Genomic DNA, 22,131 nt, shown 5'->3' on the forward strand with positions numbered 1-22,131 from the left:
TCTGGAGGTGAAGCAAAGTTTTGCATCCCTATCAAGCTCACGGATAATGAAGTGCCTAGGGAGAGCAAAACACAGGCAGACACACAGGGCCTTGTGCCTCAAGACACCTGTTTATTGGGGACATGACTCTTCAACAGGGATGACAGGAATCGTACCAAAAATAGCAACGTCTACAGGGCCCCTGACAGGGCTAGAAGGGTACAGTGCCCCCCACCCCCCCCCCTTATACAAAAATAAACTCTCATGCCTATGGACCAGCAGAAACTGGCAGAGTGGTTCCTCACCAGGAACACATCCTCTACCAGCCCTAGGACCCCGCTCTTTGACCCTCCCCTCTGCCACTTCTAAGGCACTGTGACTCCCCTGGGCTGGGTGGGTACTGCTTGCCCACCCTCCTTCACCCACTGCCCGCTTTACCTCTTGGTCCACCTTGGGCTGGGATCCGGGTCCCACACTGCTCCCTGCTGGCTGCTCTACCCAACTACCTCTAGCACTTCCCCGCTCCTGCGGGGTAAGCTGACTAAGCTAATCACTCCTAAGAGGGCTCCTCCTACCGTTCTTGCCCCCCAAGACCTGCCTCTCCAGATCTAGACAGCCCAGGACTGCCCTCCTCTTCTAGTGGAGGGCTGGGAGGCGGCTCTCCTGACGCTGCTCGGACGTAGGGCGGAGACGTGTCAGCTCGGGGCTGCCGGCGGCCCCGAGCCCTACGGCTGTGATGGACTTGCAGATGCAAGGCCATGAGCTCAGGAGCTCCAGTGGCAAAGGGGCAGAAGAGGCAGCGGTGAAGGGCACCCCCTGACCCGGCCTCACCTCCCGGGCCTGCCCGTAGGGACAGGTCCAGGGGTTCGGCCTCACCACCTCTCCCGTTGCGCAGGGTCCTCCCAGGGCTGGCAGGCTTCCTACGGGACCCTGGTCCGGTGCTGCTTGGAGGCCGGGTACTTGCAGTGCCCTCCACCCAGGTGGCAGAGGCCTGAGTTGGCTTGGCTCCCGACTGCTGCTGCAGTGAGGCTGAGCCCCGCGGGGAAGGGGGCGGGGGCTCTGGAGGCGGCCCAGGACCTGCACTGCTCCTCTGCTCTCGGTGGTGACGCTGAAGGTGATACTTGAGCGAGCCCGACTGGGTACCTGCATAGTCGCAGTGTGGACACTTGTAGGGACGCTCACCTGGAAAGAGTGGGTTAGAGTGGGTCATGGGGTCACTATCACCGCACGCACGCCCGCGCACATACACACTGGTATTTCGCCCAATTTACAAACTTCATCCCAAGGCCCAGGAGCAAACGCTGATTCCCCACTGAGTGAGTTAGGTGAATCTGAAAGCTACCCAGCACGACCTCCAGCCTTGTGGTTGCTCGGAGTTCTTCCTCCTAGACCCACCCGATGAGAAATGCTTCCCTCACCTGTGTGCACGCGAAGATGCACTTTCAGGTGATGCGCAGAGCGGAAAGATTTTCCACAGAAGGGGCAGTCCTTGCCAGTGGCCCCACGGCCCGCTTCGTTTCGGGTCCCTCCAACCAGCAGCCCATTTTCTTCTGCAACACGTTAAAAAGGAAGTTAGTTATAGAGTCTCGCTGTCTTGTCCCAGCCAGGTACCCATTATACCCACCATCTCTCTGGGCCCCAGAGGAGAGAGGTTTAGGGGAACATAGATTTGTTAGAGTTAAAACCCTTAGGTAGCCATAAGGCTTCCCAGTAGGAAAAAAGCCCAAAAGGCATCGAAGGAAGATCTTTTGAAAAGGGAACTGCAGGAGCGGTGGCCTAAGTGTTGAGAACCACATGCAGGCAGGCGACCCAGAGAGAAAATAGTGTGGACATACCTTGGGTGGCCGTAGATCTTGCCTGGGCCCCCACGGCAGGTGCAGACTGCCCTGACCCCTCACCTGGGTGGGGGTGCAGGGAAGTCAGAGTGCCCAGCGACCTGCCCCGGGCCCAGCTCTCTTCTTCCGCCTCCACCACCTCTTCTTCCTCCTCTGGTTCCTCTGTGCGGTGTCGCCGAGCCCGATTGGGAAGAGCTGAAGGCAGCGGGCGGAATCCTCCATAGTTTCGGCCAGCTCCGGGGTCGGCACCCTCACCATTGGGTCGTACCTCCCCAGCTCGTACACTCAGGTAGCCTAAGAGGCTTGGAGGCTCTCGGCGCTCAGCCGGGGTGGGTGCTGGGGCCAGGAGGAGCGCAGGGCCCAGCGGCTCATAAGCCAGGAGGCTCAGGTCAGGAGGCTGAGGGGCCCTGGCAGGCGTAGAGCCAGGCCCCGGGGCACGCAAAGGACCCAGCTTGCTGGTGTGCACCTTCATGTGGTTCTTAAGGAACCAGGGCTCCTTGAAGCAGCGGCCACACACGGGGCACGCATGATCAAAGGAGGCCTTGTGCTTGCGCATGTGACCCTTGAGGAACCAGGACTGCGTAAAGCTCTGGCCGCACACCTGGCAACGGAACTCAGGTGGCGCAGGGGGTTCCTCCGGAGGTGCGGGAGTCGGGGCCGGGTTCGCCTCCCGTTCAGGCTCTGGCCTAGGTTCAGGTTCAGGCTCAGGCTCAAGGGCAGATCTGGGTTCTGGCTGAGGTGGAGGCTGGGGTTCGGGCGTAGAAGTGGCCGCCAGGGGGCGCTCGGGAGCCCCGTGGGCCGTCAGACTGTGGTGCAGCAACTCCTCCTCCTGGCTGGAGCCGAAACTGCACAAGCTGCACTTCCAGGGCCTGTGCAGGATATGCAGGTGGCGTTCCCGCTCCGCTGAGGTGCGAAACTTGCCTTTGCAGAACGGGCAAGGGAAGGCAGCCGAGGAAGGAACCTGAGGGCGCGCCAGGCCCTCCGCGGCGGGGGTAGCCTGCATGGCCCCTGAGCTTCTGGCTCTCCCCAGTCGGGCTTCACGTAGCAGGGCGCGTTCCTCCAACTCCAGCAACAGGCGTGCAGCAGGGCTTCGTGGACGCTCGGGCTGGTGCGTTCGGAGATGTGAGCGCAGCAGAGCTCGCTGCGCTGCGCGGTGGCCGCAGTGTGGGCACTGGAAGGCTTGGGCGCCCGGGTGGGCTCGCAGGTGCAAAGCCAGGATGGAATTGAATCGGAAGCGCTTTCCGCACACAGGACAAGGGAAGCGCCGTTCGCCTGCACGAGTCTCAGTCCAGCCCACTGCTCCCATCCCAGGAGACCCGGCGCTCACACCTGGTCCGTTGGAGTAGCGCTGCAGATCCAGCTCGCCGTCGAAGGCCGGTGGGGACGGCTCTAGGTGGCCGACCAAGACGCGGGGACGTGAGCCCTGCGGGGAGAGATGCACGTAAAGGAGAGGGTGGAAAGGGCCCATCTATGGAAAATGCAAGGGCTTCGAGGGCACGAAGAATGGAAACTAAGAGCGTGTCGTAGGCTGGGGCCTGACCTGGGTACACCGGGGCCTCTCACCTCCAGAAGCTGTGGGATGGGTGGAAGTTAGATACCGGGGTCAAGTTAATAACATACATTACTATGGCAGGAAGTGAAGACGTAGACGGGAGAGGGGGTGCCGTTGAAGGTACTTGCAGGTCAAGAACAGAACTTCACTCACCTCCATGGACCCCCTTCACATTCTTTGGTTCTGAGGATTGGAAGGAGGAGGAGGAGAAGCTGCTAATGAAGGCAACAGGTGCGGAGGTGCTAAAACAAGACAGATTGATTGGAGGAGAGATGAGCCCTGGCTTTCAGCAGCAAAGTCACCCCACCTTGCAGCCTGTATTCCTAAAACCCGTCCCTTCTTCCTGCTTGGATCTTGAGGCATCACATGCTTCCTATCTGCTGTCCTCAAAACTTGCACCCCTCGATCTGCCAATTTGTATGACACACCCAGAATTTCTTCCCCCAAATGATGTTTTAAACCCCTAGTCCAGAACCAACACACACACACACACACACACACACACACACACACACACACACACTGTGGGAGGCCATTATAGTATATCCCTTCTACTCGCATTGGGCTGCCACGGGATAAACAAATGTGGAGGGCTAGCCATACTCCTGCTATCCAAGTGGGACCAGCTCCTCTCAGACCCAGGGCCAGTCAGCCAAAATCCCTCCAGGTTCCTCCTCCTTGCTTTTGCGGGCACCAGTCTTCTGGTCTTTCCTCCTCCCCCTCCCCCTTCCTGGATTCCTGATCCATTCATTTCCATTCATTACAGAGACTCATTCATGCATGGGAGAGAAACACCTCCCAGCAGCAGAGTCTGGAGGCAGAGGGGGAGGGGCTGAAGGGAGAGCCAGCTACAGAGGGAATGAAGAGAGTTGGGGGAGGCGTGGAAGTTAGGGGGCACTACCAGCCTAGGGAAGGGGTTAAAAACTGCAATTCCCACTTAGGTCCCACCCCGTTTCAAACCTTGGAGGCTGTGGTTTGACGGGGCATCTCAGCCCCTTTGTCCAGAGCTGTTCCGAGGCAGGCTTTCCTCCCTCTCTGCAGGGGAGAGGCTTCCTCACACAAGAGGAGGATTACACTGGCTCTGAGCTCAAGAGGCTGGAGTGAGGGACGGGGGGCGGGGCCTTGCCATCTGCACAGATAGGGGGATCCACACATGCTCTGCGCACGAAGGGGTTAAAATTCTCCATCTAAAATTCCCTATCCCTGACAAGTGCTGTACTGGGCAGGGAAGAGGAGAGGAGAGGAGAGAGGATGGTGAGGGAGGTTCCCCTGATATCTCACTGCTGACAAGGTCATGGAATTAGACTTCAGGGATGACCAGAATCATCCCATCTACCTTCCTCCTTCCACGTAGAACTGTATCTTGTTCAAGCTAGATGAACTTGGGCCTAGCTTTTTTTTTTTTAATCCTCAGACATAATATTTGATAAAGAACTTCCTTACAATGAGAATTTGAAACCGACATGGGTTACTAAGAAAGAAAAGGACTCAAGCATTACTTTACTTACAAGTCTTTAATTGAAGCGAGCTGGGCCAGGAGTTAGCCCTGCTTATCAGCAAAGAAAAGAGTCTGGGGTTCAAAGCTGTAATTTTCAACACTGAGTGGATGTGGTAAGACTCTATGGAGGGCAAACACCTGTTACATGCAGAATCTGACCTTTGAGAGCATTAACAGATAAATTACAAAATGTCCTGCCCAAGCATCGCTACACAACCACCGTCACTTAGTATGTGTGTGTTTCTGTAGGTCCAGATTCAGACATCCATGCTTGTCCCATGAAGCCTCCAAATAAGCCCTGAATTGGGACCAGCAGCCTGGCCAGGCTCACTGAAAACTGCATAAAGGTGAATTAGAGTAGATCTAAGGGGCACAAGGCTATTGTAAGCCTGTGTCTTACAACCTTGGGTAAATCACTTACTCTCTCAGTTTACCGTCTATGAAATGAGTTGTAATAAATTTACACTTGTAGTCCCTACCAACTTGAAAGTTGTGTGGTCTTAAGTCACAAGACTCTTCTGCCCCCCCTGCCCCCCCCCCCACGTTAAAACAAATGGCCACTCCTTCAGTACCATGGAGAGTGCAGTGGGCTACCAGAGTGGCCACTTTGGCTATCTCAGTATCGCAGACAGAGCTAGAGGTGCTGGAGGCCACATTGGCCATTGTAGCACCAGAGAGGACACAGAAACTAGTGGATGGGGGCTGGGGGTGGAGTCCTATTTGGGAACTATGGAGGAGTATCAGAGAAGCTATGGAGGGGTATCGGAGGAATTACTTTGGCCTTTTGGATGTCACTGAGAATAGAATGGAAAATACACATACCTAGAAAAAATTTAATTAGCTATACAGAATGTCATAACAGTTACAGTTTGTACATCCTGGAATGAGTTACTGAGGCATCATGCTTGGGTCCATCACATTCTGTTGCTTTCCTGGGGATTCCCGGAACATCCTGGTGTACAGCCAATCTGGTATATTCAGAGGAAACAGATGGCTGGGAGGGGTGTGTGTGTGTGTGTGTGTGTGTGTGTGTGTGTGTGTGTGTGTGTGTGTGTGTGTGTGTGTGTGAATACTGCATGGTCATAGCTGACTAAACTATGGCACATATCTGATCCTGAGAAGATTTTAGGGCCTCTTAAAATTACCTGTAAAACACCAAGCAAAATGTCTCATAGGGAAATGGCCTAATATCTGAGGCAAAAAAGAGCAGAAACAGAGCAAGGCTTCCTCCCCTGAACAACAACAAACCCCACACTTTTGCATGTAGCAGTTTCCAGAAAACAGCGACACATAAGAAGGCACAAATGGAAGCTGAATTTCTCCTCAGGGGCAGTTTCCCAGAAGGTGGCCTAAAATCAGGAAAATCCACCGAGACCTCCTAGGCCCAGTCAAGATGGCTTCCCTATCTCTCCATCAAACCAGGTCTCAGGCACCAGATCTCATAAATTGTTCTCAATAGGGAAGAGCACCAACAGAGACAGTCTGTGACCTGCTTTGGAACCTAAGTCAGACATGTATTGTCTGTGGACAATCCTCACATTTTTCTATACTCAAGGCTTAAACACCACCCCTGAGCCTTGGCCAGAGAGTAGCACTGACCTACTTTCCACACCCAGAGGGAGTCAGGGGTTATCTTGCTCCTGTTTGTATTTTTGCAGGGATGCAGGACCAGTGTTACAAATTAGAAATATTTCCAAAGCAACAGGCCAATTACTTTTACATGTTAGGAGAGCTGAGGCAAAGGGGGTATGGACCACCAAACCTTACGGAGGGACGGATGGTGAAGACTTACAGAACAAGGACCCAGAAGATTCCCCCACCCCCACTCAAAATAATCTTGTGATTCGAAATATTTTAAGGTCAAGTGTTCAGTAGCGAAGGATCAGGGTCCCTGGGGCCTAGCTGTAAGTAGGCCTCTGCCTCTGGTCATCCCCAACACATGATTTTTTTTTTCGTTCCTTTTTGGCAATCTCCCCTCTCCTAAATTAGCTAATGAATATGAACCACTTCGACAGATGAGATTAAATGGAAAGGGGCTTATTAGACGGTCCAGAGTCAAGACCACCCAGAGAACACATACATGCCAACCACTCACTTTCAGAGTCTCCCATGGCTCCCTAAACCTCCCTGAGAGATGCTTCAAATCCACAGGACACTGAACCTTGACACCTTTTTGGGGTGAGTTCTTGGAAAAGGGATAGGGGGGCATGAAATTTCAGTCATGGGCTCCCAAATAACTATCGAGAGGTGAGAGCGAGGTACAACCCACACACACACACACAATCTTATCCTAGACCCATGTTCTAGCATGTCCTAACTTGACCCCGATTCTCAAAGTTCTGAAGGCGCCTGGATTGGGGGGCAGGGGGAGCCTATATACAGCCTCAAGTCCCTTTAACTAGAGCTGGCCCTTGGAAAGTCAGTGTTTGTGCCTGTACGAGCCTCAGGTCCCAGGCTGGGAGGTGGGTGGGAGACCCTCTGGGGAAATATCCCTCTCAAAAACGGGTAGGCAAGCCGAGCAGGACCTGTGACCTCACACGAGGGACTCCACCAGCACACCCCCCACACACTCCACCCGCGGAAAATAACCCGGGAGGATGATGGGGGCAGGGATGGGAGATAGGGAGGCCAGAGCTCAGCTACCCCGGGCCAGGAGAACAAAAGCGGAGTTCCAGCCGCCTCCGCGGCTGCCGCGGGCCGAGCTCTTTGTGACACTTTGTTTGGGACACAGAGAGAAGCACCCCCATCCTCTCCCCTCCCCCCCACCCCGTGCCCAGCCCGGTCCCGGGGAGTTAGGGCTCCTTCCCCCCCACCCCTACCGGCTGCACCTGGGCCGGGGTGGGGGGGGGAGCACCTCCACTCCGCTCGCCGTCCTCCCGCCGCGCACCCCCAGCACCCCCCCCCAGCACCCCAGGCCGCGGCGCCCGGCCTCACCGCCCCTACAAAGCCGCGCGCCCCCGCCCCGCGCCGCGGCCCTCCCCTCCGTGCCGGGCTCCCGGCTCCCCCACCCGGCCCCCTCCCTCCGGGCGCCCGCCCGCCCGCCCCCCCCCAACTCTCACGCCCGGCCCCGCCGCCCCCCACCCCGCCCCCCGGAGCTGCGGGCGAAGTTTGCCGGGGCCGCGCGGCGCCCCTCCCCCGCCCCCGCCCCCTGCACCTGCTCCGCGCGCGCCCCCTCCGGGAGGGGCGGGGAGGGCGGCGGCGGGGGGGGCGCGGGGGGAGCGGCTACTCACGAGCCCCGGCGGGCGGCGGCGCGGGCGGGCGGGCGGCGGCGGCGGGCCGGCGGCGGCGGGCGTCAGCGTTACGTGGGGCCGGGGGAGATGCGCCGGGCCCCGGCCCCCCCGCCCCCGCCCCCGGCCCGGCCCCCGCCCCTCCCCGGCCCTCCGCCCCCGGCCCGGCCCGCATTGTGTACGGCGGGAGGCGGCCCGGCCATTAGCATGCGGGGGGCGGCGCGGCGGGCTGCAGCGGTCGGGCTCCGGCTCCCGGGGCCGGGGCCGGGGGACCCCCGGAGCGGCGAGCGGCGGCCGCCAGGGGGTGCGGGCCTTGGGTTGGGGTGGGGGGTGCCGGGGGCGTCCGCGCGGAGGAGGGGGGGGGGGGGGGGCGCGCAGACCGTTCCTCGAGGAGACTGGAGGAGATTGTGAAAGGTCATCTTGTCCTTCCCCCAGCCTCCAAGCAGGGCTGCCCCTCCCACCCTAGACCCGGACATACCAGGGAAGGAGTTGGCTCTGCCGCTGCTTCTGCCCCAACATGCACAGGCTCGGGAAGTTCTTCCTGGGGTTTTATCTCAAAGCCTCTCCCTTACAATTTGTCTCTCTTTTGGGAGAGGAGGAGGGGCGATTATAGAGATAGTTAATGTCTGCCGTACAAGAAACATTATTAAAGTTACTCTTCCGCCTTTGCCGTCCTTGATAAACACTCCTCGCTCCTGCTTCACGAATATTCTATTTTTCCGTTCTTTTAAGACACTTTAATGGCTCTTCAAGGCAACAGTATTTACTGAGTGCTTACCAAGCACCCGGCGCTGAGCTCAACACTGGGGGAGATGCAGAGAGGAGGGGGGGAGATGTGATACTTTCTCTCGACGCGATTATAGCCCAAACAGTGGCTGCACACTCCTAAGTGGCATACTCAGATTTAGTCAATATTTACTCGATGATTGTTCACGTATTTAGCAGCATGAGATCTTCCTAGGAATCCTCTAATATAAGCTCCCATTTACAGGTAAGAAAAAGATGCTCGAGGTCTCTCCTTCCACTGACCTGCAAATTCAGGGATCCTCATCGCAAGGCCCACATCTCAACCTTGCCATTAAATAAAGTCAACTCTCTTGGAGACTGAAAAGAGAGGAACCAGGCACACACAGACGTCTGGTTCCCTTTAAACTGCGATTCCCGGTGCCCAGGAAATCAGCGTGGATTCAGTGCTCCAGGGATGTTGGCTCAGCAGTGAGTGGGCAGAAGTGCCTCATGAGGAAATCCACTTTTCTCCCCGGCCTCAGCTCCTAGGGATCTTCTGCCTCAGTTTCTTTTATGTTCGGTGATTATAAATAATAACAGCCACTTTTTTTTAATGTGGCATGTGCTGGGCTAAACCAATTCATACGCGTTTTCTCTTAGTGCTCAAGGTAACCCCATGAGATCGGCCTTATTAATTTCTCTTTACAGATAAGGAAACAGATTAAGCAACTTGACTGAGGTCAGCCAGAAAGATCAGGGACACAGGACAGGTAGACACATCTCGCGACCTCAGGCTCTTTCCTATACCTGATCTGTAAAGTGTACATTCAGGCCTGCTGGTTCTTAGTGTGGAAATAAAATGTCCTCCTCACCTTAGTTCCTGAGTAAGCCCTACAGAATATGGACAGTGGGCACATCTGTATGACCTCAGCACCATTAATAGAGCTCTGCTCACCCCAGAATCAGCTAGACCTTCAGGGGCCTATTGTTGCTATTTCTGCTCTGTCCAGGAGTAGACTGGAGTTCAAATAGGTAAAATAATGTCACAATAATGCAGCCAAGGTCACCAGCCTGGAAAAGTGGCAGGATTGAGATTCTAGCCCAGGCTACAGGGAACCCTTTTTTTTCTTCTCAAAAACATTGTTGGTATAGTATCCTTTTCAAGACTGAACATTTGGGCCCCTACGTGTTCTTCTTCACTGAGTCAGAAACAATCTGGACTATGTACAGGGCTCTCCCTCCATTTATTTAATCAATTTGTCAATGTCCAGTTCAGAAAAATAAGCCTTCAAGAAAGAAAGGAGCAAGGCATGGAGATTTAGCTCGGTGGCAGAGTGCTTGCCTAGCATTCACAAAGTCCTGGGTTGGATCCCCAGTGCCACCCATCAAAACAAGAGGTAGGGAGGAAGGAGGAACTGTCCAGAAAAGCCAGGGGAATGTGAACAGGACTGGAAACAGAGTTCCAGGAGGAACAATCCAGACAGTGTCACAGAATCTCACTAGGGCAGAACAGGTAATTTGAGGAGGGAGCCAAAGAACAAAGACTAGCTGGAAATAAGGGGGGACTGGGGTCTAGGGTGATTATGTACATAGGCATGAAGTACATGAACCCCGAAGATGGGAGAGAAACAGGGCAACAGGAAGTGGGAAGACTGAGGCAGGCCTGGGTGGCTAATGGGGCGATTTGAGGCTGATGTCTACGTAAGGCCACTCCCTGGATCCTGAGGACCTCATCATGATCTTTGCCCCACCACACCTCAGCTCTGACAGACTGTGCCAGGAAAGTTTTGTCGTCTGCACTGAGCCACCAGCTGAGTTCCAACCCTTTGGAGCGGCTGCGTCAGACTAGGTAGGTGTAAGGTTCTGGGCCTCAACTCTGAATTGGGGGTGGGCAGAGGGGTAAATGAAAGAGACATCGTGGGTTCCCATAACGGTCCCATAATGAGTTTTTCCAATCCAGGAAGCACTACTGAAGAGTCAAGGGCACCATGGATCCTACCGCTGACCTGCCGAGGCAGGAGAGACCCAGCCTTCGTCTGGAAAGGCTTCAGCACTGGGCGAGACACAGGCAAAGTGGACACCTATTGGTGGTGGCGGTGAGACCAGGCTGCCCCGTTTCAGGTTTTGCCTAACTATACCCAGTACAAGTCCATCCATATTCAGTGAACACATACCACTTGTGCCAGAAACTGTGCTAGGCTGGGGGGCTTCATTTCCAAGTAGCTTGCCTTCACCGTTGGAAAAAAATATAAAAGTAAGTAAACTATAAAAAAAAAAAAAAAAGGCAGAAGAAAAAAAATGGCATCTAATTTTTAAACTTCACTTTTTAACTTTCCTCTACCGTGCATTTATCCCAATTACTGGTATCTAAAAGATGAAACCATGGTGAGGAGGAAAGAGACTCTTGACAGTCCCCTCTAATTACCCAACTCTGGCCTCCAGGTGAGCCAACTATGGCTGGCAATAGCCATGGTGCCCTTTACAATCTCGGTTGCATGCCTGAACTCTGCCTGTCACATGGCCACAGCACTACCTCTCTGGCCTGGAGCCTCGGTAAGACCCACCACAAGGGTGAAAGGAGGGTAGGGGGGCCCTCCCTAACAAGACTCAAGTTCACAAACTGCCCTTCTCACCATTTAGGGTCTCCTCACTGGGATTATCACCCTGGAGCTTCGAAGAGAGCCTTGCATCTGGAAGGTGAGAGGAGAGAATACAGGCCTGTCCTCCCCACCCCACCACTTCCCGGTGTTCTTACATGCCCACACACACACAGACACACACCCCTCAACCCAAAGAGTGACTGGTCCTCTCAGCGGCTTGTCCCTGACCAAAGCAATAAAGGAATATGTTAGAGGGCTAATGGTCCTGTTAGAGGGTAGGGAAATAGGAGCGGAGTTTTGTTAGTTTTTGTTTTTTTTTCCTTTCTGCCAGTATGTGTGTGCATGTGTGTGTGTGTGTGTGTGTGTGTGTGTGTGTGTGTGCATGTATGTGGGTATGTGGGTGTGTGGGTGTGTGTGTTGCTGGAGATCAAACCCAGAGCCACATGCACAATAGGCAGACACTACCCCTGACCTACAGCCCCAGCTTCCCTGCCCCTCCCTAATAAGTTTACTCAGGATGGTCCTGAACCTATTCTGTAGTCCAGTCAGGCCTTGAACGTCTGATCCTCCTGCCTCGGCCTCCCAGGTGTCGGATTACAGGCCTACACCACCAGTCCTGCCGCTGAGTTTTGTTCTCAGCTAGGTGTCGTGGAGTTTGAGCTTGGAATGAGTCCCCGGGGCTGGGCAGGGCTGAGTTGGCTCACTGATAGGTGCAGGCCATGATGATATCCAACATCTTCAATCTGATCCTGGGTTTCATCGTGGTGGTGATAGAGCTGATGAAGACAGCCTTGGGGCCTGCCTCTACTGCCCCCTCCCAGGTACTGGCGAAGGAGGACAGAGGGACAGGGGAGGAGAAAGGGCAGAAGAAAATGGGGCTGTACCCCCAAAAGCATCTTCACCCTGCTACCTGCAGCTGACAGGGTTGCTGGTGCTGGAGCTCAGCGCGGAGGCCTTCACCCTAGGAGGAGTACTAGTCTCAACCTACTCCCTATTCTTGCTGAGCCAGAGGAAGCCAGGATGCTTCACGAGGTCAAGTCTGCACTACCAGGAGTTACAGGAGGTAGGGGATGCATGGAGGAAAACATGAAGCAGTGAGCTTCCAGCTAATTCTTCTCCTGGCTGGCCTAGTCAGTGCCACATAAGGGCACATAGTGGGGCAGTGGAGAGATGAACAGTAGAAACTGACTGCCTTCCTGGCATGGGACGTTAGACCCCCTAATGATGGTTGTGAAGGAATTGGGTACTGATTGGGACCACACGACTGCGCAAACACTAATAAGCTGCCTTGATATATATATTATTGCAAAGACTCGAAAACACTGGAAGGGTTTTGCTTCTACCTGGGGCTTCTCCTTTCCTGACCCTAAAATTTGCTCGCATCTGTTTTCAGGGTCTCTCTGAGTTGGAGGAGGTTTCTGGTTTGGAGAATGGTCCCGTGGTGGCTAGCACAGGAAACAGAACAGATGCGTGAGTGGGCAAGACAGGTGCCAGTGCCCTCCTACGCCAAGGCGGGAGGCATTCTCCAGGCGCTTTGGCGTCGCGCCCCTCCCTCGGACTCTAACTGAACTCTCCCAAAGATGTGCATGAAGCCCGGAGGAGTGCCCTTAGGTCCCCCTCAAGCCAGGCCCTTTATCTCTTCTCTTCCCCACTAGAGGAAGATAATGTCTGGACTAGTGACCTCCCTCACCTCACTCCTGGTCAAGCTGCTTCCTCCCTTGCATGCTTCGCCTTCTTCCTCCCTGCCTCTCCATCCAGCTTCACATCTGCCTCATCTCACTGTTTGCGTCTGTTCACCTTTCACAATCCCATCCACTCCGAGCCCGGTGGCTGCACCCGCCAACCCAGAATCCGCGTCCGTTGTGCTCCAGGTCTCCCTTGGATCCGGGTCCTGCCTAATTTACTGGAGACTACAAATCCCAGGATGCCCCGCTACCCCGTGACCTACTGGAAAATAAAGAGCCTTCCCTCGGCGGCGGGGGCGCTGTGCATCTGCTGAGTGACGCGAGGCGCTGGGAGCAGGGCCTAGCCGAGTTTCCTCGGACGCGACCACTGGCCCCGCGTGCAGGGAGGAGCCGAGCGGGCCGTCGCGCACAGGGGTGCCGCCACCGCGGCCAGGCAGCCGCGGCCGGCTGGGGGTCTCCAGCCCTCCTGCCTGCAGCTGCCGATACCGGCAAAGGCTGGGGGCCGGCGCCTGGCCGCGCCGCGCTTCCCCAGGTGCTGCCGCCGCGCCCCTCGCACGAGTGCCCAGGTTCAAAGTCCTGAGACTTGGAGCGCGCGCGAGAAGGGGGTTGGAGATGATGAGTCAGAGGCGCCGGCCCTCCTGGCCCCCTCCCCCCCGGACCGGGCGCTGGAGAGGACGGGCTGGCTGGGCAGGCGGGGGTACCGACCTAGGACTTTTCCCGCCTCTAGCGAGCACGCTGGTGCACCGAGCCCGCGTGGCCGCCACCCTTTTCCAAGGCGGGAGCGGGACTGCGCAGGCTCGGGCTCTCAGCCGCCCCCGGCGGGCCTTTGATCCCTGCTGCACGGAACCCCACGCCACTTGTGACCTCTGCAAGTGTACAAAGATGACAGGCTCGGGTGGTTTTGGGAGGGAAAGCCCAGGAAAATGGTGGATCCCAATAGCACCAGGGGGCAGCTTCGTAGCTGCTGAAAAAGTAGAAATTAACTAGGCCTAAGAGAACTCACCCCAAATTCACATAGTGCCCGGGATGGGTGTTCGTCTCACATCATTTTTGTTCCCACTTGAGAAGGCTTCTTTCCCTAGAGAATGCTGCTTCTCCGGGCTCGGGCAAGCCCAGGTACCAGTGAGGCTAGAGCGCAGCCTGGCTGGCTTGCCTTGACATTGCAGGGGCGCCAGCTGCAGGTCCTTCTGTTTGTGACACCTTGGGAGTGGTAACAGTCGCCCTATGACAAAGTTACGTGTGAGTATTAGTGGGTGGAGACAGTTCTGGGATCAGGCTCTGGAATGGAGAGAACCCAATCCGGGCCTCCCCCATTCCTCTTCTCCCCCAATCAAACTGCAGGAATAGTGAAGGGCTCATGTGTGAAGGACTCTGAAAAGAATATTTTTCTTCAAAGCCAGCACGTAGTGGCCAAAGAAACTGTGGGGGGAAATCGGCAATTTGCTGTCTTCCAGCTTTTACTGTTGTGATAGGAAACTCGGAAGTCGCGTTTGGGATCGCAAGAGATGTTCAATGAATCTGCATATGGTCTCTTAACAGTGCTGAATGCTCAGGGCCAAGCCTAAGTGGTTTTACTTCTCATTTATTGTCCAACGTAACTGGCATGGGGTTTTGCTCATTGTAAATTATTAAGATTCCTAAGATACTGAGGCTCACTTTTTTCTTTTCTTACTGGCTGCCTGGAACTTGCCATGTAGACCAGGCTGGCTTTGAACTCCCGTTTGATCCACATGTTTGAGAGTGCTGGAATTAACCAAGCCTTACTATATAAAGACCCTATCATGTCACTATGAAGTTTCACACACACACACACACACACACACACACACACACACACACACACACACACCCCTTACCAACAATGTGAAATAAGCATGAAGAACTGTTCATGAATTCTGCAATGCTCTTCCCCAACTGGATGCATGTTAACTTCCATCACAGTTCACTGGTCAAAGCAAATCATAAAGCCACACTCAATGTGGGAAATGAGGGGAAGCAGACATAATTTAAGGAAAAGGTTAGGAATTCGAATCTTGAATCACTAACTAGTTGGAATCTGTTAGCAGTTATACCTGTTTCTACTTGTTTAGTTCGGTGAACTTCCATGTGAAATTCTTGATGAGAAAAATAATCAGACTGGTTGTCAGGAAACCAAGATTCTGGTTCTGATGCTTGGGTGAGTAAGATCTGTCTGAGCTCTGCTTGGTTCATATAGCCATTGTATCCTGTTTATCCTTGGTCTTACAGAAGCCTAAGGCTAAAATAGAGTTTAAAAAATGGGCTTTCAAATTATTAGACACTTAGGTCAAAAATAAATTGTCTGCGAAGGTAGGTAACGGTGTAAGTTAAGTGGATGGGTAAGACGGCAGGACTCGGGTACATACTGTCAGTGTAAATGGGTGTGTGTACTCAACTCCACCAGCTACTGCGCATGTAGCCGTGGACCTGGTACGGCCACGGTTTCCAGTCAGAAGTTCTGACTTTATGTGTAAAGTATTCTGATTTCAAAATAGTAATAATGAAATACTTTTTTGTTGTTTTGTTTTGTTTTTCGAGACAGGGTTTCTCTGTGTAGCTTTGCGCCTTTCCTGGAACTAGCTTTGTAGACCAGGCTGGCCTCGAACTCACAGAGATCCGCCTGCCTCTGCCTCCCAAGTGCTGGGATAAAAGGCGTGCACCACCAACGCCCGGCATGAAATACTTTTTAATTCAAGGGTCAGATTCAGCCTGTAGTTCTGTAGATTTAAGTGTCAGTTTCTAAAAGAACTTTTTAAAATCAAATGTCAGTTTCCGTGTTAATGCAAATAATATTGCAAGAGTTTGGTTTGAATCCCAGCACTGGAGAGGCAGAGGCAGGAGGATCACTATAAGTTTGAGGCCAGCCTGGCCCACAGAGCTAGTTCTAGGGCGGCCAAGGCTACACAGGGAAACCCTGTCTTGAAAAACCAAAAACCAACAACAAAAAGAATCCTGGTTTGGGGTGTACAGCATGGTTTGTGTAGCGCTTGTGAAATGCAAGTGTTGGAGGGGTTAAACATGAAGTTAGCCCTCTAGAGCATTGCTTCTCAGGAAAGGGTCATTTTGCTTGCTGGGGGGTATTTTGCATATTTGAAGAGATTTTTGATGGTCCACTGAGGGAGGGGGTGGTAAGGGAATGTGGAAAGGCAGGTGTGATAGCATATAAATCAGGAGATTACTGCTCGGGCTCCTCCTCTGGCCATTACCTTTTGCCTGCTGCCAGCCAGAACAGAGTCTTCTGTATGTCTTGACCGGCCAGAGTTCCTGGCTGCTCTAGAACAGCATTCTGCATTGCTACGGTACTCCTAGCGACCCACTCCCGCACCAATCTGGCAGCCTCTGTGGAGGTCACCCATTTTATCTGAATCAGAACTTAACAAAAAGAGATTGTGACAAGGCTCCTGCTGACGTCAGTGTTTAAAGGTCATGACCCCACCACCACCGCCCCATTCTCTTAGCTTTTTACCCATTGAAGAGACAGTTCACGTTGGTAGCTTCGTATGCATCGTAAGCCTATGAGAGCTGGGGTAGGGGGGACCCACTCTGATGAATGTGACTCTCATTTCTTTGAAATTCGGTCATGGATTCTGACTTTGAATACACTGAATACAACTGACGATATTTCCCAAGTGAATTCTTTTCCGTTTCTCGACCTGTTTTGGGGCTCAGATTTTAAGTCTCAAGTTGAGTCCTCTGCTGCCATCTCGTGGCCCCTTGTTGGTTGCCTGGGTTGCAAAGTGTCTTCCTTCTAGAAATGGCGCTGGAAAGTAGCTTAGTTGGGCAAGGAATTTCCCCTCCACTTTGTGAAGCCTCATCAGACTTCCCCAGCCCCGCCCAACCCTCACCTCATGAGTCATGGAGCAGCAGGGGAAACCTGGCCTCAACAGGGGGCCCCGTACAAGAGGCACTAGACCTTCTGGTCATCCGCACCCCATTGGGCCTCCAGTCTGCCTTACATTCCTGGCCGGGAGCCACCAGATCGGTAAGCTCAGATGCCCAGCAGCAGTGGAGGGTGGGCCTGCCTGTTTGGCCTAATTAATGCGCCTGGAACTGGGATGCGCCTCATCACAGTGAGAGCAGCCCCGTGTGGTGTCTGGTGCCATTTTCTTGTCTAGGCCTGCTTATTGTTGCTCTATACCCATGTCCTTTATCTGGGCTGGCCCAACTACTTCGGAGTCGGCATTCTGTTGATGTGCTGAGCAGGATGGCAGTGGTGTGGTCCCATAGTGCCAGTTAATACAAACGGATCTGCAAACTAGCGATTAAGGTCTATTACCAGGGAGCTGGGAGACTGCCCTAAGCTGGACTGCAGGACAGTTATGCACTGACTCAGTTTCTGAGAAAGTGGGGAAGCATGTTCGGTTGGTGCTATTTCTGTTTTTATTATGACAATATCCATATAGCATCTAAAACACCAGCATTCATAAAATACCAGTTGCTGGAGCCAGGACTCAGTGATGAAAAGTGCTCATGGCAGTTGCCAGCACACATATGGTGGCTCAAACCATAACTTTGGTTTCAGGGGATCTGCAGGCACAGACTCAAAAATAAATGAAAAGCTTAAAAAAGTTACTAACACAAACTCAGCTTAGAACTGTCCCCCGTTGGCTCCTCTTACTCTCCATCCCTCGTAATTCCCAACCTCGGCCTTCTATTAAAAGAAGAGCTAAGGGGTTGGGGATTTAGCTCAGTGGTAGAGCGCTTGCCTAGCAAGCGCAAGGCCCTGGGTTCGATCCTCAGCTCTACATACAAAAAAAAAGAAGAAGAAGAGCTAAGCGTGGCAGCATGGGCCTGAAATCCCAGGACTCAGGAGCCTCACATAGGAAGAACTTAAGTTCAAACCCAGGCTGGGCTATATAAACAGAAGGTGGGTGTGCACGGATGTCTGTTTTAACCCGTTTGTTCCTTATAATTGAGAGGAAAGTGCCTGCTGGTATAATTTCCTAGCCCACCCACCCACCCACTCCCCCCACCCCCCCTACCCCCGGCAAGGAGTGAGTAGCCATAACGAGATAATTTATACGAATCATTTGTTTGTTGTCCCCACTGTTTAATAATACAGGGGCCGAAAGGTGGTGGCCCCTGCTTTTCATCCCAGCCCTGGGGAGGCAGAGGCAGGCAGATCTCTGAGTTAGAGGCCAGCCAGGTCTATGAAGAGAGTTCCGGGATAGCCAGGGATATACAGAGAAACTCTGTCTCCCAAACTCTTAGGAGCCTGCCCTCACTCCTGCACATGCCCAACTCGGGGTCTTGTGTCTTACGTCATCGGGGGTATTGGCGACTATGTACGAGGCGTGGCTTGGTCACACAATCTGCGCCTTCAAAGCCGGATGCACACCCCAGCCTCTCCGCTCCGCCCCCCCTCTCCCCCTCCTCACCTCTTTCTCTGTCACCAGGCCTGGTCCCCACCCCCAATAAAGCTCTGAGAACTAACACTGGGTTCTGTTGTGACTGTGACCTTTCCACGCGGTAACCAGCGCCGTTTACCGTCCTTTCACAAACAAAAAACAAGAACAAAACAACACTTAGAAGATAATACACATTAAAAATGACACTTCTATTAGATGGGTGTCATCTACTGGTCTCTTGTTTCCCTCTCTCCCTGTTCCACCCCCACCTTATCTCTGTACATCCTTAATAAGGTTTCTCTGTTGAGTCTTACCCCAAGGTATAATTTGCCGTGCGGCTTCATAATTAGGCACCCACCTTGTGTACAGTGTAATGTGCCCTCCTCTAAGCTTCAGTAAGACGACTGAGCACAGCAGCATAAGAGAAACAAGATTTTTGCCTTTATAAATCTCAAATTATGAAGAGAAATTGCCCTCCATAAACCTAAGGTGTGAAACTACCACCAATGGTTGATTACTGAACAGAGGCTAGTTTTCAAAATAAATAAATAAATAAAAAAGTAAGAGACGGAGCCAATTTCCAAAGAAGGGCTTGCTTTGAAACTGGGCTCATAACGCATGGCTACCCTGGGTTTGCACAGTGCACTTCCTTCTGCATTGACAGGTTCTTCAATGCAATAGTCACCATCACCAGCTGAATTAGATGGCCTTTCATTTCCCTTTCAACACTCAAGCTCTGTTGGTTTCTCAGTAGCGTTTAAGGGCTTTTTGTTATTAAGTTTTTAAGAAAGGGTGTCATTGCCCAGGCTGGCCCAGAACTCACTCTGAAGACCAAACTGTCCTCAAACTCACAGTGATCCCCCTGTCTCTGTCTCCTGATTGCTGGAATTACAGGTGTGCATCATCATACCTAGTTAGTCATTTTTTTTTTTCAAGATGTCCTACTATGTAATCCTGGCTGGCCTGGAACTGTCTATATAGACCAGACTGGCCTCAAACTCGCAGATACCCAGTTGTCTATGCCTCAGGTCCTCTGCAAGAGCAGTAAGCACTCTTAACCTCTGAGCCGTCTCTAAGCCCCTGTTATTCTATAATATATATAATACATATTATACTTTCTTAATTTTTAGATTATTTGTTTTATGCTTATGACTGTTTTGCCTATGCGTATATATATGTCTGTGTACCATGTGTGTGCATGGTGTCTGAGGAGGTCAGAAGAAGGCTTCAGATACCCGGGAACTGGAATCATGGATGGTTGTGAGCTGCCATGTGGGTGCTGAGAACTGAAGCCAGGTCCTCTGGAAGAGCAAGTGCTCTTAACTGCTGAACCACCTCTCCGGTTCGGTATTTTTTAGCTGATGCACCCACACTCTCCACTCGGCATGACAGGCCCTGGGCAGAATTGGAAAAGTAAGGCGGCTGGTACTCCTAAAGCCGTTTCTCACTTTGACATTACTGTACGGGGATCCTAGGGGTTTTGTTGTGGAAGGCTGCCCTGTCCTGGCCCTCATCACTGACCTCTACCTACTTGGCCTCCCCACTACTATGACAACGAAAAATGTTTCCAAACCTTGCTAGTTAGTGCCCAAAGGAGCGAAAGCACTCCACCCTGCCTTGAAATGTAATGTCCTGGAGGGCGCTAAGACAGATGTTAACATTCTCAAGATTCTTGTCTTTAAAGAGGCATGCCAAGGCCTACAGGAACACACAGCACATTCAGGCATTTCTCCCCTTCCTTTAGTTGATGTTCCTCCTCTGCCGCTTTCAAGTTGTTGTTCATTTTTAATGTAAGGTTCTGTTTTTGGTTTGGAGACAGGGTTTCTCTGTGTAGCCCTGGCTGTCTTGTAGACCAGGCTGGCCTCGAACTGAGAGATCCAACTGCCTCTGCCTCCCGAGTGCTGGGATTAAAGGCATGTGCCTCTGGATAATTAAAAATTTTTAGTTTGTTTTTACGTGTATGAGCATTTTGCCTGCATGTTAGAAAGTGCACCATGTGACTGAAATGCCTTTAGAGACCAGAAGAGAGCATTAGGTACCCTGGAACTGGAGTTACAGACAGTAGTGAGCTACCATGTAGGTGATGGGAATGGAAAAACAGCTAGTTTTCTTAACTACTCTCCAGGTCCCCCCCACACACACACACACCCCACTTTAAGATTTATTTTATATGTATAGGTGGGTTTTTTGCCCACATATATGTATCTGCGCTGCATGCCAGCCTGTGCCTGCAGAAGCTGGAAGAGGGCACTGGTTCTCCTGTTACTGTAGTTATAGACCATTGTGAGCCTTCATGTGGGTGCTGGGGATCAAGCCCAGGTCTTGGACAAGACAAGAGCAGCAAATGCTCTTAACTACTGAGCCATCTCTCCAGTCCCTCCAAGAGTTTTCTGCCTTGAGTTGCAACTTGGTCGTCACACTGCTCAATGTCACACACGTTGCCTTCATTTCCAATAGCCACGCACGACACTATAACATTTCCTCTCACTCTTGAATCAGAACACTTTTCTCTCCAGCAGCATTACGAATTCTGAACCCGTTACTATGCTTGTACGCTTGCTCTCCCCGATTCGTCTTTCATGTCACCAAGTAAGTGTGGCCATGTCTAAAAGCCCTTCAGTCCTCTCTGTCATCGGAAAGATCAAGTCCGACGCTTTAAAATGGGGCACTGCCTTTGCCATCGGTTCCCACACAGCTTCCTTTCCTTGAACGTCACAATCTGAAGAAGGTAGCATTGATGTAGAACCTTAAATCCTTTTCAATTCAGTTGGGAGCTGGAGAGACTGCCCAGTGGTTAAGAGCATGTAATTCTCTTACAGAAGAACCACGATCTGTTTCCAGCGTCTGCATGGTAACTCCAGCCCCAAGGGATCTGTCGGTCTGCCATGGTTTCTGTAGGCGCCCGCCCTCGCTCATGTACAGACCTACTCACAAACGCACAAATGAACACATACTTGAGAGTTATTTATATGCATGCCAAGTACCTCTGCCTTATCCCCACCCCTTTTGATTAGCCCACTGAGGAGGATGACAGCCACCGGCTGAGGAGGGAGGGTGGGGTGGGTCAGGACTGTTTGTCGCATAGATTAGAGAGATGTTAAAACAAAATACTAGTGGGAAGTCAAATCATGTCAAAATAGCTGACTCAAAAATTCTCACTTTGCATATATGTTTACTTCCAAGTCTTACTCAATCTGTTGTATCCAGTCCTAGCCAGTTAGCAGTTGCTGTTTCTATCCTGCAAGACTCCATCTGCTCAGTCGCCATCCACTCTGGGAAGCTCCCTTGGCCCCTTGTACCACCATGATTATGCTCCCCCGATGCCCTCAGTGTCCCATATACAGTTCTAAACTTCCACTTTATTAAAATTACCCACTACGTACTAAGAGAAAGAACCTACCTGCTTGTTTTGGGACAGGGGCTTCCCGTGTAGCTCAGGCTGACTTGAACTGACCTTTTATTTTATTTTTATTTCTTTTTTGTTATGTGAGACAAGGTTTCTCTATGTAGCCCTGGCTGTCTGGGAACTCACGCTATAGACTAGGCTGGCCTCGAACTCACAGAGATCCACCTGCCTCTGCCTCCCAAGTGCTGGGATTAAAGGAATGAGTTACCACCACCTGGTTAAACATTCAAGGCCAGAGGGATGGAGAGATGGTTCAG

At 52.6% G+C, this 22,131-nt stretch overlaps 2 protein-coding genes across 12 annotated transcripts; one reads left to right on the forward strand and one right to left on the reverse strand.

Annotated features, from left to right (window-relative positions):
• Positions 1–89: 89 nt before the first annotated feature.
• On the reverse strand, positions 90–14,308 carry Znf219 (zinc finger protein 219). Of its 9 annotated transcripts, none has more exons than XM_036198971.1 (5): positions 14,106–14,308; positions 3,520–3,608; positions 1,815–3,237; positions 1,398–1,529; positions 90–1,161 (listed from the first exon to the last, which is right to left on the reverse strand). In XM_036198971.1, exons 2-5 carry the CDS (start codon positions 3,523–3,525, stop codon positions 551–553), a joined length of 2,172 nt encoding a protein of 723 aa, XP_036054864.1. In that variant the 5' UTR covers positions 3,526–3,608; positions 14,106–14,308; the 3' UTR covers positions 90–550. The 9 variants fall into 9 exon arrangements, with proteins under 9 accessions (XP_036054864.1, XP_036054866.1, XP_036054865.1 ...); XM_036198973.1 differs by lacking the exon at positions 14,106–14,308 and adding an exon at positions 13,215–13,305; XM_036198972.1 differs by lacking the exon at positions 14,106–14,308 and adding an exon at positions 8,570–8,915.
• Tmem253 (transmembrane protein 253) lies at positions 8,345–14,106 on the forward strand. 3 transcript variants are annotated; one of them, XM_036198977.1, is made up of 9 exons: positions 8,345–8,395; positions 9,083–10,666; positions 10,778–10,913; positions 11,260–11,370; positions 11,458–11,514; positions 12,128–12,238; positions 12,334–12,480; positions 12,811–12,887; positions 13,073–13,438. In XM_036198977.1, exons 3-9 carry the CDS (start codon positions 10,806–10,808, stop codon positions 13,080–13,082), a joined length of 621 nt encoding a protein of 206 aa, XP_036054870.1. In that variant the 5' UTR covers positions 8,345–8,395; positions 9,083–10,666; positions 10,778–10,805; the 3' UTR covers positions 13,083–13,438. The 3 variants fall into 3 exon arrangements, with proteins under 3 accessions (XP_036054870.1, XP_036054871.1, XP_036054872.1); XM_036198978.1 differs by lacking the exons at positions 8,345–8,395; positions 9,083–10,666 and having other exon boundaries at positions 10,846–11,071; positions 13,289–14,106; XM_036198979.1 differs by lacking the exons at positions 8,345–8,395; positions 9,083–10,666; positions 10,778–10,913 and having other exon boundaries at positions 11,104–11,370; positions 13,289–14,106.
• Positions 14,309–22,131: the final 7,823 nt, after the last annotated feature.

This window comes from Onychomys torridus, chromosome 9 (genome assembly GCF_903995425.1).
Source record: "Onychomys torridus chromosome 9, mOncTor1.1, whole genome shotgun sequence".
Lineage (NCBI taxonomy): Eukaryota > Metazoa > Chordata > Mammalia > Rodentia > Cricetidae > Onychomys > Onychomys torridus.